At 37.9% G+C, this 19,896-nt stretch overlaps 1 protein-coding gene across 1 annotated transcript in view; it reads right to left on the reverse strand.

The window, feature by feature from the left end:
• The window catches only part of atp6v1ba (ATPase, H+ transporting, lysosomal, V1 subunit B, member a), a 40,498-nt gene extending 22,751 nt beyond the window's left edge, over positions 1–17,747 (reverse strand). Inside the window, exons 1-3 of the mRNA XM_067475831.1 lie at positions 17,527–17,747; positions 3,000–3,055; positions 2,698–2,796 (exon numbers count right to left, since the gene is read on the reverse strand). Coding sequence (XP_067331932.1) covers positions 2,698–2,796; positions 3,000–3,055; positions 17,527–17,635 — 264 coding nt within the window. The 5' untranslated portion in view covers positions 17,636–17,747. The remainder of the gene's footprint in view (positions 1–2,697; positions 2,797–2,999; positions 3,056–17,526) is intronic.
• Between the last annotated feature and the right edge of the window lie 2,149 nt (positions 17,748–19,896).

The raw sequence follows: 19,896 nt of genomic DNA on the forward strand, positions 1-19,896 counted from the left end.
ATGATCGCAGCAAGGAAACAGTCATAATTATAATGGTGGCGCCATAATTTCATCAGGTATAATGTTTCCCATTTTCACGATAGAGATTTAGAATGTTAGCATGTTAATGGTTGCTAATCAAAACTAAACCCAATGTCCAGCTGAGGTGTGTGTGTGTATGATGTAATGAAGTATGGACAGACAAGCAGGTTAAAGGCTGCTGCTGCTACTACTACTACTACTACTACTACTACTACCAATTGAAAAGTAGACACAGTCATACATCACTGAAACGAAGAAGAATTACATTTTAAAATGTATTAGGTATTCAGTCATGTTACAATATAGCTTCACTGTCAACAACTGCAACTGTCCATTTGCGTGAGCCACTGGCTCAGATGCTGCTGCCCCATCAGACAGCAGTAAAGAATATCACACTGATCACAACAAACTGGTAAAATATTTGCAAGTGGGTAAAAACATTTTACAAGTTTTTGGTCATAAACCAAAGTATAAATGTGTGCAACAAACAGCTGACAAGACATGTCAAGAAAAGCCAAGTCAAGGAGAAGCCTTATGGGGCAAAGTGCAAATGTTTCACTTTTTTGACAGTGTCAAATATTTTGCGCATAGGAAGTTAAGAATTTTTCAATTCTTCAACTTCCATCTTAATATTAGGAATGAGGCTGCTGACCAAGTTGCAGTGATATGCAACTTGTTTCACCATCATGAGACCACTGGGCTAAGGATCTTTTATAACGTGGTTTAGGGACCAGCAGACAGCACTCATGGAGGAGCGCAGTGAGAGCGTGCCCGAAACCTGCGATCCTCTCAATCGCTGAAATTTATAGAGGAATATGACCCGAGTCCCTGTAGACATATGTCCCTGGGCAAGAAACTGAACCCACTAACTGCCCAACCACAGCTACTGAGGTTGCATAAACCAGTGCACAACTGAGTACTGTTTCCAAGCTTGTTAAAAAGTGGAGAAGGTTCCATCAGGAAGGATATTTTTTTTTATTCCAAATCAACTTGCAGACGCCGTAATCCACTAAGATGATGAAGTTTAAAGGGATTAGCCAAAAAAACCAAGGGAGAAGAAAAAAAAAATGTCCAACTTAAATGTTTTTATAATCATTCATTGCCCGTTTCTCATATTTTTTATGTAATAATTTGTAATTTCAATGTAATTTTTATATAGTTTATATTTTGTTAATCGCTTTCAACCTTTATCTTTTATACTCTTGTGCACTAGTATAAAATTATGGCCCAGCTGTTGTTCTGTTCACCTTTGTTCTGCAGGAATCACAGCATGGGTGGGTATCAAACTTTGATACCGTCACTTTTTAAACACGGCTTCGATCCTATCAAGTAAAAATACCTGTCATTCAATTGCAAAGTTCAATACCTAAGCAAGGAGCGACAAGCATTTCACATATGCGTCACACACTGTTCGTGCAGCCAGTGTGACTCAGAGGAGGAGGCCCAACTGATTCCTAGCATTATGCTGGCACTTGAAAAAGGCAGTGAGTAGGATTAGCAGATCTGAAAATATAACTTTGCAGTATTAATGAAGTCTGTCACCCTTCTGTTCTTCCTGTCTGCGTGGCTGAGGATGGGGGTCCCAGTGTTGTGTGAACATGCACACACACACACACTTCTATGATTATGAGGACACTCAGTATGTAATGTATTCCTTAGCCCCTTAACCATACTATTCCAAAAAAAAGCCTCACTTTGTAAGAAAAATACCTTTTTTTTTTTTTTTAATCCTCACCAAGTAGCAAGTACGTACACACACACAGAGCAGGTCAGGAGACCAGACAGAGCCTAGCTGAGGTGAGATATTCAGGGTGACAGTGTTCACACTTTTCTTTGTAACCACAATATAAGCTCCACGAGTAACAAGCCAAGGAAAGAAACCTTATCAAACTTTAAACAAGCACAAACCTGCAGCAAAGGGTTAACTTCAGGTCTGACCTTTAAAGCTTGTTCGCTAATCCCTATAAACATGCTAAAATGAGAGCCGTATGTTCGCTAACATGCAGCCTAATCTGCCATGCAGTATCTTTAAACAAGTTCTGGTCTCTCTCTCTGAAGCCTCTTTCACTGTAATATCCACACAATGTCTGAGGAAATCCGGTCCAGACATTGACCCGAGTTGTGTTTTATACAGGTAACACACAAGCAGGAGATCGTCAGAAGAATTTTTCTTGGAGAAAAGCTTGATTTTAGAGAGGAATCAAAGCGTACAGGTGGCACCGACTGACAGAAACTTGGTGGAAACGCACATTTGCAGCATGCATCTTACACAGGCTCACGAATGTAACTTTATACTAGGGGGCTCACAGGATAAGGTCCAGCAAATATGGGGAGCACCTCACTGATTTGCATTCTCACCTACATCGCTTCCAGATAAAGTCTGGAGAACCTAAGTTCAGTGCATGTGTGACAGAGGCTTGAGAGAGTGATGTGGGAGCAGCAGCAGCTCCACTCTCCGAAACATCCCCTCTCTTTGCCAGCAACACCATAAGAGAGAGGAGGACAGAGGATTTGGCTGTTGTAGAAATGAATTTATTGTCATTAAGCTGTCAGTTTATTAGATAAAGGTTTTTCTCAAAGTTGAGGTAACAATCCTGGTATTGAATTGTTTTTATAATACCCAGCCCTACGCACAAATCACTTATCCCTTATAAGTTACGCATTTTTGTTTCTTACCTGGACAACTGCCTTGCTGCCAATCACCTCCAGAACCTGCCCACTCCTCTTGGTCCCATCTGGTAGTGTGAGGTGAACAATCTCTGCATATCTGGGAAACTAATTCAAAGACATTCAACAGAGTTTCACTAAAGTAGGCCAAAAAAAATACTCATATTAGTAATACATACTTGTAATAAATTCTCAAAATGAATTTACTAATAGTCAAATATCATTAAACAGCAGCATATCATTAGTAGTAATTTATAGTTACAATTATAGATATATAGTTTTATGAACACACAACATCTTTGCAGTTTCACCTTAACGTTATCCAGGATCACCAGGGGTCCGTTTACACCTGATACAGTAGAGTAAGCTGAAAGAGAAGAAATTATAGAGTGTATTTTGTAACTACAACAGGCCACAGGACTGAAAAAAAAAAAAAAAAAAAAACAAACAACACACATGCGATATTCCCTCTTCCTTGTGCAGCTGAAAGCCATCCATCAACACTGGAACAAGTAGACTCATTTAAAGGCGACACTGTTAATAATCACAAGCTGACCTTTCATGGTGAGATTTAAACAGCTTTCATGCACTGCCATGCCCAAATGTCATAGGCAAGCAAATGTCAGGAAAAATGCATGAAATTCACTTGTTCATATATGGGGAGTACAATTACAAAGGAACATGGTTAGTTCTGAGCGTCTCAATAATAGACTACTAAATGAAGGGTCATCCATGATGAAGGCTAGTGGGAAAAGGTGGCCTTCCCCAATAATAAACCATAATAACCTCAGCAAGATGTACTGAAAGAACATACTAAAGTTCAATGAAAACTACACAGCAAACAGGGACTAGAACCTATTTGGACAGTTGCATATTTTCTGTATGATAAGCTCTGTGGTTCAGGCCATTTAAAATAAAATAATGGGGACAATAGAAAAGTCCTACAACTCAGCTATATTTTGAGCAGCAGTGGGAGAAGTGCGTATGAGAAAGCTTCTTTAGCAGAAATGCTAATATTTACCAAGCCTGTCATAAATAAGCAAAAACCTGATTATCGCAATTTAGTTTTTTTATCTAGTAAAATATTCATTTACACAAATGATGAAAATGAACACAGGCACAGTGGCATGAATTTAAAAGCATTCGGCTTATAAGACTGATGTCTGTCTATTGCAGACAAGTACTTTGCATTTGTAGAATGAGGTGAGGCTACTTGAGAATAAAATGATAAGAGAAACAACAGACACAAGCTGATCCTTGTGCATAATAGTTTCTATTATGGGAAATATTAATAATTCTTCCAGTATTAGAAGACTAGCACTAGTTTTACTATATCCTGACATGTGACAGAAATTGTTCAACCCTAATGAAGGTGCAGCATCAGGTCAGCTGTAATCAGGGTCAGCTAGCATCAGTCCCCCACTAGGACACCTGCAGCTGCTTCTCCTCACTTAACAATTTCAATTTTTGCTGCCAAACATTATTTCTTCTAAACCTCATCTGTTCCTGATTTTTCAAATGCACAGCAGGGTCATAATTATAAGCCATGGACCATCATGTTCATATTAATGAGACCTATATACTTAACTTAAATGAACGTTTGATGAATATCGAAAATATTTTAATTATTACAAGTAATTTTAAATAAGCACTTAGCATTGAGCAAGCTAAAATAATTTAGAACCAGATAATTAATTTCTATTTTAAAAACAATATTTGTGGAACAGCAACAAGAATATCTGAAAAAGTACTTCACGGTATTTTTAAAATCATCAAACAAACAGTTGGATACATATAGGTCAAACAAAATCACCTCTAAAAGATCCTGACTTTATGAAGGTCATAAAAACATTGTCATAACAACTTTTTAATATGTGCTGATGCACCTGTGCATTGATGTTGTGTCCCATTCTACTAACAGGAGTTTTTAACCCAACCCACATCATTGAAGCAATATGCAAAGTACATAAACAAGTCTCTGTATGACAGTTCAACAGCAGTATCTTCCACAATGATGACACTGAAAAAACTTCACTAAAGCAGTTTCAAACCAATTATTAAATTCATGAAGTGAGCGAAGTGAGGGAAGCAGGACTGCTTGGTTAAACCAACTTACTGTGGGTGACCCTAATAAAGTGACAAATATGAAAATAATTCAGAAACAGAGTACGTACAACAATATCGATTAAATAGTTCTACATAAAATAAGTAATAGCTTGGTGGTCAGCCAGGAAGCATTATAGTAGGGAGAGGTTGCCTGTTACACTATGCTAGATAAAGAACAGACTGGAGGATTAACAGAGTGAGACCAGATGAACCAGGAGAACTTCTGCTCAAGAAAGAGCCGTGTCTGCAGTTTGGATGTTTTTTGGTTTTAAACAATCCTTGGTCTGCAGATTAGAGAACCAGTGAAACAGAGACAGCCAGCATTGATCCAGACATTACTTGTAGAGGAATCTTTCAAGGCACTGACTGCATATGGCAGGAAGAACAAGTGATAAAGTGACATAAAAAAATAAAATAAAATAACAGTAACTTAATTCATCTATATACAAGACAGTCAAGGAAGATGGGTTCAGACACTAGATTAGAGGTATGTGTTAATGGGAAAAACATACTCGAGCATATTCTGCATATTACATTAATACCGTTACCTTGTTATTTCAGAATTATTACCCCACCATTACCCTGCTATTACTGAGCTGTAAAGTACTACTCTGATTCTTTATCAATTTAGGCTCATCTCTGTAGGTAAAAAAACTCAGTCAGGTTTGCAGTTCGTTAAGGCATCTGTTTAATTATATCTAAGCCCAAACACTCCTCCTTCTTCTTCTATGAATTCTTCTTATTGCAAGTTTCCAACAGAATCTGGCACATGGGTTTTCACAATTTACAACTGTTAGAAAAATATGGCAACACTGACAAAAAGGAGTGGACCACTTTTAACTCTACGGCTGACAAGATAAAGATTCCTGTGGACTGGACGATTTGGGACCAGTTCGCAATTAACATCTCTAGTGTGGCCCTAACCTGTTCCTCAATCAAGCAATACCACTTGCTCCGCTGAAATCAGACGATTTACTGAGTTTGCAAAAAAATCAATTGCCACTTTAAATTACCTTCCTTCTGCACATCTGCAGACCTGTGGAAGGTTGGATACAAACACATAGAAACAAAGGCAGAGGGGATGTGGCATTGTTGCCACTGGATTTTCTATCACGGTCTGGTGTTTTTCTTTATGTGCAAACCATGAGTCTCTGGGCTGATATCAAAGGCGAAAGGAAATTAGAGAAGACTGGTATGAACATAAAGCACTAAAGCTTAGTGGGGAGCAGCCACTATGCCACTAATTAGGCAGAGCTCAATAAAATAACCTTTCAAAGCACTGTAGTAATACAGCCATTTCCCCCACACACCTGCATTTAACCCTCTATCAGACAGACAGACAGACAAGTGTGATCATGGGTACTTGCATGATTTTTTTCTAAGGATCTACTCACGTTTATTACCTGGGAGTGTGGACATTCTGGCAAGGTTTTCTCATCCCCATATTCTAGTATAAATGGAAAGGTCTGATTGTTTTGCAAAAAAAAAAATCATCGTTATCTCACTTCATGACTCAGGGACCACATTCAGGTGAATGAAGCAAATCCTCAGACATTTTGAGTGACATTGCTGAACCAATGAGCAGGACTGCTTCATAGAAATATTTGACTCAAAGGGATCAAGTAGCGTAATTTCCTGGATTATCAATTTACCAGAATATTTCAATTTAACCATGCAGCCAGAGAGCAAATCTTGAGATATAGATGTCAGAGGGTTACACCAATTTCCCAGACATTTACATGTATAATAAATTCATATTGTACACTAAGTGTACTTGTCCTACATATAATATAAAATCCGCAACAATATGTACTTCCCCAGTGAACATCACAACATGGCTTTAAAACTGTTCCAAGAAATTTTAAGGATGATGATTAATATTATTATTATTATTATTATTATTATTATTATTATTATTATTATTATTATCACATTGATGGACATCTTTATACTTTAACCTCAGACAGCTCCTCCCTGCTAAACATGCCCTTTGCATAAAAACATACAAATAAAAAAAGCTTTTATTAAAATTCCATCAAATTTTCACCACATTCTTGTTTTATGGCTAGCCCCTTTTACCCTCACAAATGACAGACTGTCAATGTTGGCAATGTTTAGAAAAAGAACTTAATAACTACACTTAACCTAGAAATTGCCCACAGGTCTCAAAAGAGATACATATGGTTATTTATGAAAGGGTGATAATAATGATGCAGGGAAAATTGGGCTGCATAATTATATATGACCCTTTTAGAAATCCATAAAGTCTCCGCATGATAATGGTAGATATTTGGTAGCAGTTATGGAAGGAGGTAAATGTAATTTTTAGAAATTTTAACAGACTTTACCTTCTGTCATTCAAGCTATATTTGACATCCACACCATCCGTCTCATCAGAGACGTACAAACATACATTTAAAATGACCATAAACAGTTGACTCTTTGCAAAACGAAACAAATGAGATTAAAAGAAAATATCAAACCATCCTGTGATGAAACCATTTCACCTTAACCTGCCTCATTTACCTTTTTAGCTGGAGATTATCAACAGATCAAGATAAAATAAAACGTTCCATTTTTTGTGCCTGCAACTGGACAAAGGATGCCGATAGCCAACAGGCTTCTCCCTTGTATAAGTTTATTATTAGTAGAAAAGGACACTATAAACTTGCCCTTTGGATTTTTCTTTTTTTTTTTTTGGTCCTCCAATCGGCTTATCCTGTGAGTTCAGGGTCGCCACAGCGGATCATTTGTCAATGACATCAAAGCAAAGGTGTTTACATTTCATGAGAAGTAATTGCAAGAAAGCAGAAAGGAAGTTTTTTTTTTAAGAATAGATTTAAGTGCATAGGAAGGAGCGGATGAGTTCTGCTTCCAGCAGTTTTTTGAATATTGGGAGGGACTTTGAAAAGTTGCACTTGCTGTTTGAATTAGGATTAAATTAAAACCTGATATTCACTAGTCATTAATAAGCATTGATAGTGTAAAACACAACATCCATGTATGGATTTTGGTTTTCATGTCTGTATGGGGATTGTAGACAATTTGATAAATTTAGAAAATGCCCAAAATTGCAATCTAAAGCAACTTTATCAGTTATTTGGGCCCTGCAGTGCTGCTAATGTTTGATTGTGCAAGCATTGTGCATCTTAGACCTAGATGGTAGCCTGTCAACAAAGAAAGGAAAGTAAAACAGTTCAAGGTACCCTTTCACATATTACTGCGAGGACAAAAAAAAAAGCAGTTTGCTCTCTCATTTCACAAGATAACGATTGCTCAATGGGCTATATGTTCATGAGGTGTGAAGTAGCAACATTTCCCATTAGGTTTTGAAAACTTTCTCCACCCCTCTTTCTACTTCAGCTCAAGTGCAGTGGTCCCCTGGCTCGGCATGCAACAGCAGTGTGGGTCGCCCTGCAGCCTGTTCAGCTGCCAGAGCCCTTTGTGTACAAAGATGTTAATTGGTCCTAATCTGCCACTAGAAGCTGTTTTGGTAGCCTGACCTCGCACCCTGAAGGACACCTTGGTGTGAAATACTAAAGAGCCCATTCAAGTGCCAGAGAAAAGAGGCACAGAGCATTCCAACACAATTCAATTTCCCAGTTGAAAGAGAGGGGAGCGCGAGGGGAGGACAGGGGTCGGAGCTGGGATGGAGATGGGGCCGCATCATCATTCTGACAATAAATGAGCGCTACAAAGCCGTGACTGCTGTGATGTGCAGATTCACAATCACGTCTTAGCCTCTACTTCAAGTATTCCCACAGCCCCACTGGACATGGGAATGCTAATTGCCTCAAACCTAAAACCAGCCATCAGCCCCTTCTGTCACCACACACAGTGAAAAACATGTGTCACTGTGTAACAGTGAGATAATACACTAAATTGATAAAATTACTTATAACCCCCAGATTATTTTTTTTTTTACATTTAGGTTACATTCAGTCAGACTGTGTTTTACCACAGCCTCTTGTGTTAAAACAGTGCACGGGCAGGAGCTAGGGGTTGGTGATGGACGGTTGAGACAGTTTACCAGAATTCAGTAGTCCAGCTGGATGGGTGGTGTAGGTGTGCTCATTAGGCAAACACAAGCTTTTCCCAGAGTGCTGCTTGCTCCTCCGGGTCCTGCAGCAAGTCTATATTTCAAATCTTCGTACAATCGAAGAATAAAATTGCTGTCGATCAAGTACTGCTTACAGATTAATCTTAGCTTTTTAGCTAGTTTACTTAAATAAAAAGATGCTCTGTACGACGACAAATTTTTAAATGTGTTACATATGATAATGTTACTCGAGTACCAGCTAATTCCAAATTTAACTTGCTCCACTAAGCTGGTAATTGGCTGATGGTTTCTTGGTTTCCCTAGGTGTCGTCTTCGCTCAGCGTGTTATTTTTTTTATCAGCCTGTTTTGCAATCTGGTGTCAATCATAGGGCCTCTCAATTAATTGGATTGGATAACGAGGTAAAAAAAATGCTAATGATTTAGGGTGATTTTCTACTTAGAGGTAAACTGGACAAGTTAAGGGCACTGAGACATCTGTAGAGAAATGTCAGATGCGTAAAGCAGAGAAACACAAGGCAATCTACAACACAAAGGAACCCTATGAAATGACATTAAGGCAGGCGGACACTTGATGACTGTTCAGCAGATTAAGAATGTGACTTGGGCGTGATGACTGGTCAAACCTAGTTGGTCCTGGTCAGTGCCAGTCTGAATAAGTCACCGCTGGCACTAACCGGGACCAGCGTGTACTCGGTAAAGTTTGTACTCTTCAGTCTTAACACTCAGTCACTGCCAATAATTCTCAAAGAATGTTTTAACCTATATCAGTGATCAGAGACCTACAGTAACTACAGCTTTAGCTGAATGTAGCGTGGTTTCATAGTTAATTTACCTTCATTTCCCTTTGTAGCCTCCGAATCTGCATTGTCCTCACTTTTACATCCATGAGTTTGCCATTTTTTTCCATTATATTGATTTATGTGTCACACATATTGTTTAAAATTGTACTTCATTGTAGAGCTGCACCCACCATGTTAAATCTTAAAGTGTCCACGATCTCTGATTTCAAGTGAGCCAGAATACAGGTTGTTATAGTTTTTAAATTGGTGCTGTCCTTCCCCTACTTGGTGGCTTGATAGGGTTGGGATACAGAAGGCTGCAGTTTGAATCCCACTTCACCAACTGTGGCCCTGCCCAGCCATCGTGGGCCACATTGGTGCCAGTTCCGACCCTGGATAAAATGGAAAGGTTGTGGCAAGAAAAAAAAAAGCCAAATCAATGTGTCCACTGTGGCGACACCTGAACGGGCAGTTGCTCTGTGCTTCCCTACCACTGTTTACAAACTTCAAAATAGCTTCATGAAGCATTAATAATGTGGATGTGCACTACAAAGCGTTCAGCCTGTTTTGTCGCAATGATGTAACTTTCTGAAAAGCTTTTTACAGCTTTTAGAGGCATGAGCTGCAGCTGCCAGACAAATATAAAATGAGTGAATGTGGCAAATTATCTGTTTTGTTAAAGTGTAGAAAATATTCATTGAGTGGTTTCACAATTTTCTCATTGTTTTGCTCTGATTGATCACATTTCTAATTAAAACAGAAAGAATTGACAAAACGTCTTTAATCCTCACCCTTTTTGTGTGATATATTTTACATAATACGTTATGACCTATTAAAAAGGGGCGACTATGGGGCAGGAAGGTAAAGCGGTCGTCCACCAATCTCACAGTTGTTGTTTCAATCCGCGGCTCCTCCGATCACATGTCGAAGTGTCCTTGAGCAAGACACTGAACCCCAACGTAGTTGCTCCCGGTGAGTGTTGGCCAGCTGCATAGCAGCTCCCCCATCGGTGTATGAGTGTGTCTGATTGTGAGTGTGAATGGGTGAATAAGAAGCAGTGTAAAGCACTTTGAGTGCCAACAGGTAGAAAAGTGCTATATAAGTGCAGACAAGTTACCATTAAAATCTGCACGATCTCAAAACTGTCATTTACTGCCTTGTGTTTCATTAACTTACGATACTTACAAATGCAAACAATCTCTTCTCAGATATTAAATTACATACAGTATAATGCTAATATTCTGGGTTAAATGAAACAGATGTAACTTTCAGAAAAGAAAGCTGTACAGTGGTAATATTAACAATTATTATTTCAGAAGTTTGTTACAGGACACTTTATTCCATTAAAATGTATTAAAAAAGGCAAATGGGCCACACAGGATCTGTGGAACTCTTTGGATGGTGAGTAGTATAGTGTAGGAATATAGGTTCAAACGTTAAAGACTTCATCACAATTTACACAAACAGGGTATTGGTGTGTATGGTATTATGGCGAGAAGTACAGCAAGACTGAGAGGCCGTCAGGCAAAACCTTAAGAAGTACAAACCAAACACTTGGCAAAGAGAAATATTCTTCTTTGTCCCTGCCATATACACTCAAATATCATTGATATGATAGACACTATTTTTTGTCCTTTCAGCTTATCATGAGTTCAGGGTCATCACAGCAGATCATTGTCCTTATGTTGATTTGGAACAGTTTTACATGCCCTTCCAGATGCAACCCTGGCTTGGACAAAATGGACTTTGACATATAACCAGGACCGGGGATTGAACCACTGACCCTGTGGTCTTTGGACAACTGCCTTTACCAACTGAGCTATAGACGCCCCTTAAACTTGATTGTATAATGGGTGAAAAACACATTCTGCATATGCCCCTGAAAGCAGCATTAAGCCTTTCAGGGATGGTGAGCTTGAAGTCATCCGTGTAGATTCACTGTCAAGTGAAAAAAATGTTGGCAAGAATAAATAAAAACAAAACAAAACAACTCCCACGAAACCTTATTAAAATAATTTAAGTTCATCCTGTATAATGGCTAATGTTAAAAAATGTTTCATACCCCAGCACACCCATAAGGTCACAACTGAAAACAGCTGTAATACTTGATCAATAAGTACATTGTATGGGGGGGGGGGGCTTTTGACTGTGTCTACACCCCTTACTCAATGTTGTCACTACAGCATAATTACCAATAATGTCTCTCAAACAAGGTAAAACACAAAGGCACAACAACAAACTGTGTCACAAACAATTTGTAACTCTAACAACTGTATGTGTACAAAATGTCACTGCCAAGAAACATGCTGTGTAGCAAAGCTAAGTAGCATCACCTTCTGATAGACCAAGCAATTCTGGTCTTAAATAAACTGAAGCAGATGAAACATCTACTTATAGCTGCTAGTGGTAACAATAACAACTTGATTTGCGGCAGCGGATTACACGCCGTATTCTTGCAGGAGTGAAACTAAACATTATTTCATCACCAACATTGCTTATTTTTGTTGAAGCTCTGCATGTGACAGAAGAAGCAAGTAGTGGAGCAACATTAAAAACTGAGAACAATTTATCTGTCCAAGTACACGGCCCCACTACAGACTAGTTCAGAGGAATACTTCAAACAAAGGATTAGAGATATTTCTTAACAGGACAGAAATGCTACAGCTAAATTTTTGTTAGCATTGTTCCATAAAAGATAATATTAATACGTTTAAAATTTTAAACATTATGTGTGGAAAAAAAACAAAATGACGAAAATTGTGACTGATCAAGAGACATTTTAATATTCACTTACCTTTGCTTACAGGAAAATATCTTACTTGCGCAACGCAATTTAAGATATAAAAAATATTCTATTATTTTTACCTTTTATGTAGCCCTGACAGTGCAATAAATCAGAGAAATATATAAGAGGGCCAGACGTGCATACAAATGCTATGATATATACTGAAATTGACAAAATCCTGTGTAAAAAAGAAAAACAAATTGGGGTCACAGCAGCACCACTGAGTGTTTAAGTACCAAACGTAACAAATAAGCAAACAAGTAAAATGTATGTAAGTCAGTATACAAAAACAAAACACACTTGGAGCTCACACCTTAAATTACCTCTACTGTCGCACACCAAGGTTTGGGGGAATTTCATGTTTTTGAAAACACACACCAACTTCCACTTACTGAATGACCAAACACTAAATAAATGACCCTACAAATCATTTGAATGTGAGAAAATGAATGATGTGTAGACGGGGAAACGTGTGTACCACTGGATGGGTTTCTGTTCATGCAGCAGAAAGAAATGGTGTCAAATCCTTTGCCTACATTTTATGTTCTTTCATGAAAAGAATGGCAAACGCCCACAGGAGAGTCTTTTTTCCACTGACAAGCTAGCTGCTTAAGCCTAATTAGAATGGGGATTATAGAACTGTAACAAAAATAACATTGATTTTATAGAAATTACTTTCATAGTGACAGATGAGACATTTGTTTATCGTGACTACATTATTACCATTAATTAAATCTTTACAAAGAAGTATAGTGCCTTGTTCGATGTCTTTTCATAGCACTAAATGACAGAATGCACTACTAAAACAAAGGCAAGCCATTTCATGGGCTAATAGCTTTTGTCACATTTGACATGAGAGAGACAAAGGCCTCTTAAAAGAAAAGACTTGGTCTGATGAGAAATCTCTGTATTTGTTTATTTTCATGCTCTGTCTTGCAGTGGCTTTTCAATAGCTGCCTCTCTGAGCTCTGTCAAGTCAATAGGGAAGTGAAAATTCATCTCAACATTGTGATCTTATAGACTGATGTCTGGTAAATTGCTATACTATACAAACTTGGATTCCCAACAATCTACATAGACGTTTGCTTTACCAAAATACACGTTTGGTTATTTTCTACTTTAAATGTATTTTCGGCTGTATTCATACAGACACTAAAACCAACACTCCAGTCTAGTTTACTCATCTGTGTTGTTGTATGAAAATGAGCTTGAAGAACAACAACCAAAAAAACATCACACACCACTTCACTGGGTGAAATATTTCTTCATTTCACAAACCTTATTTGTGAAATAACAAAAAACAACTTGATTGGCTTATCAAGACAGCTGTACAAAGTGTTGGCGCATATGGCAGCGTTCCTCCTTTTTACTGCCAATTTTCAGAGAAGGGTTATTCCATAGGTTTTATAGGAATACAACATTTTTCTTCTTTCTGCAAAATATATTGCCACCTGACTTGACTAGCTCAGTTTAGTAAGCTGGCAGCTTACTAGAAAGTGTAGGGACACACGTGACGCAACGACGATGTAAAGTGATACATCATGCTGCTGTAGTTTTTACACATGGAGATAATTTGGCTTGACATCAAAGCACTTTTCAGCTTGTTAAAATTATGTTATGTCTTCTGGCTCTAAAGGATCATTAAGTACTGTTAGCACTGCAGAAATGTGTAATACACTTAATTCATGACAAGTGCTTTGAATTCTTTTAGCGCCGTCTATGTTTCTTTGTCCTCCGGCCAATCACGTGGAAGCTGATTGTGCTCTGCCGTCATCAGGAGTTTCAGTGCCTTAAATGAGTCGTGGAGGAGTCGAATAAAAAAACTTGGTGTATGAGTCTTAACTTTTTCTATTTCTCAACATCTGGCACTCATAATATAGCAAAAAAGAATAAAACTACACATGCACACTTAGGCCTCACCTAAAACAATAAAAGGGAGTTAAAAGCAAAAAAACAAAAACTAAGAATATCTCCTGTAGCCACCAGCAGGGACATGCAACATGTATTATAAATTCACACCCTGCAATATTTGAGGGGCACATAAAAACTTTTTGTTACTTGAGATTATCATCTGGCTCCAAATTGTTACCTCATCATCAGAATGGACCGGTGCTGGTAATGTGTTTCATGGGGTGGGGGGGGGGGGGTGGGGGGTAAAACAAAAAAAGGGCAGCCATTCTGCTACAACAAAATTAGAGCATTTCAGAAGTAGGATGGTTAGATGTTTTCAGGACAAGGGTTTTAGCACATGTTGCATCCTCTTTGCTTAGCTCTCAGATGGTCCAAGCTCCATTAAGTCATTTCCTTCGAGTTTGCTAAAAGCCTTTTAGTCCATGCTTGCCTCTCTGACATGTGCACAAAGGAAAAACCATCACCTCGCTGGCTTCATGACTCAGGCTGCCTTCGACAGCATAATCAAAGTCACGGTAAGGGCTCAACCTCGGGCTCACACAAAAAGTGCCAAACGACAACAACATTTGTGAAGCTCCCTCTGTTGATTTAAATCATATAATGAGCACATACAAAAGACAAAGTATGGCCGCCACATAAATACAAAAAATAAGGTCACTAATGTAGATCGGGATCAGGATAAATTCCCGTTTTTTATTTTAGTAGGAAAACAATGGAACATTATTTTAATGACTGAAGAATTCATTAAAACCCAGGTGGTTCAATCAAATAATCAAAACATGTGAAGTTTTATAAATTACAGTTGTTTTGAACAACTTACCACAGTATTTATCAATTCAAACACTGAACAATGTGACAGTATAATCACCCTCTTATAATCCAAATATCAGCACAGTAGTAATAACACGAAACAGTATTCAGACCATCATAGATACAAGAGCACTCAGTTCAAACCCTATTGATTAATTTAAGTATTTTAATACTAGCTCTTTAAGCCTGATGCACTTCATCCAATTGTAGCTTTCCTCTACATACAGTAAAGAAAATCATTTATACAAAAGTAGATGGTAAAATATTACATTTCATCAAAGTTAATTTGTAACCAATTTAATTAAGATAAGTTACTTAATTAACCTAACATGAAATAATCTGCAACTGTTAATTCAGCAACAAACTTAATACAAACTGCCAACTTGCACTGGATATATGCTTAATGGCCTTTTCACCTTCCATCCTTTTATCTCCCATTATATAATAAAAACCTCGAAAATGTTGTTCTATTTATATTATGATAACAAATGCCATAAAGTGACTAATTCAACAATAAATTGTGTCTATTAACTGTAATGTGTGTAAATCCAGGACCTTACAATAAATAAGGGTACTGTAATATATCTATAAAGTTCTTCACAGGATGAGTGGCATCATGTTATTCAAGGTCACTGCTCATGTTTGTTGACTGTAAGCAATTAAATGGCCAAAGTCAGGAGACAGTGATATGTAGGAAATACTAATACAATTACAACATAATCAGCATTAGCAATATATCCTTACTGGCAACTTTATTAGGTAAACTTGTTCAACTGCTGGTAAAACCAATAATCGAATCAGGCAATTACATGGCAGCAACTCGATCTGTTTGGCCATGTAGACATGGTCAAGACTATGTGCTGAATTTTAAACAAGGCCTCAGAATAGGGAAGAAAGGTGATTTAGGTGCCTTTGAACATGGCATGGTTGTTGGTGCCAGATGGGGTAGTCTAGTCTCAGCTCTTTAGAAACTGCTCATGTACTGCACAAGCATCTCCATTGTCTTTCAGATAACGGTCTGAAAAAGAATATAAGCGAGAAGAAGTTCTCTCAGTGAAAATACCTTGTGGATGCCAGAGGTCAGAGGAAATGGGCCATGAGACATGAGACAAATTAAGTCTGTATATTGTCTTTTGGACTTTAATGGATACATAAAAGGCAGAAATCACTGCGCCAATATTCCCTGTGGAATATCACATCTTCTTGTGGCACTAACAAGACATTATGGGATTTAATTTTTGTCAAATAGATAAACCTTTAAAGCAACATTTTAACAGCATGATATCTACTACAAACATTTTCCATAGTAACCTTTATTAGGCTTGTTGTCTATTGTAGCTAATATTTAATTATTATTATTGTTCACTTCTTTGTCGTCAGCACAACAACTGAACTGATCCCATCAACTCCACCGCAGGCTGCAGCACTCATGTGATCTAGTCACATGACAGATCATTCATCTGTCTGTCCGTCTGTTCCTCAACATGCTGAAGCTACTAAAACGACGAAGCAAACTATCTATAGCGCCACACAACAATGACGACAGAAAGGACACTGAAGTCAGTAGTGATCGAACAAAATTTAATTAGCAACTCGGCTGCATCCATGGTATCTGTGTGGCTACCACCCGAGCTAGCTGACTGGGTGGCGATCCACTGATCCACACCGCAAAAGAAATGTAGATGTAACGTTAGGAAATCATAGAATCGTTTAGCTTTAACGCCGTGAACATTATACACATTTGCAGACCAATGATTATATATGCTCATATGTATATACCACGCTTCGTTATGTGTAAAGTTAGCCAAATGCTAAAATCGATCCAGCTTTAGACTGGCCACTGTTAGCTATAGCTAGCTACAATGCTAACCTAGGTGCCTCGCTGTTTAACAATGACATTACTGTAGTTAGTTTTATAAATACATAAGTACATAAAAGTGTTAGACTATTCTTACAATAAAAAACAAATACAACAGTAACTTGTATTCAACGTAAAATTAGCGGACTTTAGATAATAATCGCACCCAACTGCTGTGTTGCGGTTCAATGGGAATAACGTTTACATTACATTCAAAGTCATGACTGGACACTTGTACAGTTTCGCCGTGAACTGATATGTTGTATTAGTTCGCAAATCAACTCTCCTGGAATTTAAATATTAATAATTTCTGATCCGTGCTAACGTTACAGCATGTTAGCCAAAGATTGTTTTCTGGATCCTAACTAAGGGCTTCTAATCAATATTTTCCAAATGAAAGGCTACATATTGCACCAGCACCGAGCAAACTTTGAATTCCCTGGTTTTACACGTTTCCCATTTCACTGAATGACACAACCTTGTTAGCCACAAGCTTCTTTAGCAGCCTGCTAGCATTCGGTTACTCACTCAGCCTCGGTTGGGAGATGTAATTTCTGGTCACAGCCTGGGTATGTGTCCTCGCAGCTGCTGCCAAGCCGTTGACGTCCATCGTCCTGTTTGCCACCAAGGTTGCCATTGTCGGATAAAGAGGAAAAACTGAGAAAGTAAGCGTTTAACGGTGTCCTCTGCTAACTGGTACCAAATAATGACAGTACAGCACTTGTCATATGACACTGAGGAACCGGATGTTTCCTGACTGTGGAGTCGCTCAAGAGCGCGCATGTTGTGCGCGCGCATTAGAAAAACCACATTCGGGGAATGTAAAATATTAATATTAAATGACAGTTAATTGAAGTAAATAATCTAAGAATAGACAAGAAATACAAAACATTATCTCCCAATATATTAATGTTAAATGGTCTTGTACTAGAGCTTTTCTACCTATTGCTACTGGAACAGCTTTACACTGATTATCATTTACGGATTAACGCGCACACGCCGATGGGGGAGCTGCGATGCAGTTTGGGTTTCAGCTGACAATTTTACTTGTCACTGTAGCAGGCGACTAACGTTATAAACAATGACTTGATTGTATTCAGGTGCCCTGTAGCAGGCCATGAAAAAGAGGTGCATGTTTTAACTAAATAATTTATATGCACATTTATATGCATAAATGCTTTCCATGAAAACCTATTGGCAGGTAACAATCACTAACGTCAGTTAGCATAAGAAAATACAGATTGTCGGTATGTGACAGCTTAGAACAAAAGGAAATTTGTGGCACCAGAGAGAATCTAGACCTTTTTTACAAAAACCGGAAGTACTTAGCCAAGGTGTAAAAACCCTATTTAACCTTTACGCTGTGCTACTAACAACGGATTGCAGTAGGGTTTTTAACTTCTCTGTCATTAATAAAATGACTGTATTTGTATAGTTTAGATTAGATTAGATTAGATTAAACTTTATTGTCATTACACATGAACAAATACAATGCAACGAAATGCAGTTTAGGTCTCACCAGAAGTGCAATAGCAGCAAAAGCAGGATATCCAGTTATTGCATAAATAAATAAGTTAGTATTGTAAGTGGATATGTACATAAGTAGAAATTTAAGGAAAATGGATATATACTGTGGTGAGCTATCAACAGAAGTAAGAATATAACAATAATAAATAAATAAGGCTATGGTGGGCAGTAGTGCAATGGATATAGTGCAAGTAAATTATGAACAGAGGCTTTAAAGTGATAGTAGTGCAGTGTAAGTGATTTTTTTTTTTTTTAGGTGCAATAGTGACTGTAAATGAACAGTTTGCAGTGCTTAGTTACGAGCACAAACAAAAAAGCAGGACATTTACCCAGGTGGCTGTATTACAACAACATGTCCAAATATTTTTATGTGACATCCGAAATGAATGTTATTATGCCCAATTTATTGACTCACTGGAACTACTACTGTACTACCACCACTTTTACCGCATATAATTCTCCTGTGCACAGACAAAGATGTTTAAGGTTATGTTGTGTCGTACCTCACACATGTAAAGGAATTACTGTTATAAGTAGTAGCTTGTGTAGAAGTATGTGAAGATTACTAACTTTACATTACTGGCTAAGTTGGTTCATGGGAATAACATTTACATTTTACATTTAAGTTTACATTACATTCAAAGTCATGACTGGACACTGGTACAATTTCGCAGTGAAGTATGTAAAGATTACGAGCTTTAACTAACAGACTAAGTTGGTTAGCATTAAATTAGAGCTAACAAAACAGACCGTCAATAAAAATGGATTAAAACTCCACCATAACAGCCATTTCTATTACATAATAGCTAATGTAATACATCATTCATGTTAATCTTTCTTGTCAGTGGCAGCTTCCACACTTAAACTGGACAAAGAGGAGACTGCTTCCTCTCCAGCTCTTTCATAGACATTCTCCCCTTTCTGTGGTGCGACAAAGTTGTTCCATGAAAAGTGACTTGGGACAACTCTGTTTATGAGAAGAGTGCTACCTCTTTGCATCTTAAAACTTTGCCGTTCGTCTCACCTGCATCCATCTTTTTTTTGTATTTATTTTGGAAACGAGCGAAATAACACATTTGTCTGTTTTTTGCGCTTAACACGAACACAGGTTTGCTACAAAAGCTCAAGTTTTTAGGTTCTGCAATTGTTCCTATGTAATGACTTATAATGGAAGTTAGGCAGCCTGTTCTCGGCTGCTTCCGGTTGAGCAATGCAGAAGTGTGAAAAAGGTCTATTGTGATATGCAACAAGTCCTCAACTTAACTGATATACCGTAGGGTACATAAAAAAAAAAATTTAAAAGGGACTTGGCAGGTAGTCACTTTCTTTTTGTCATATTGTCATTCTCATATTAAAGTACATATGTGCTGC

The sequence above is a fragment of the Channa argus genome, chromosome 1 (assembly GCF_033026475.1).
Source record: "Channa argus isolate prfri chromosome 1, Channa argus male v1.0, whole genome shotgun sequence".
Lineage (NCBI taxonomy): Eukaryota > Metazoa > Chordata > Actinopteri > Anabantiformes > Channidae > Channa > Channa argus.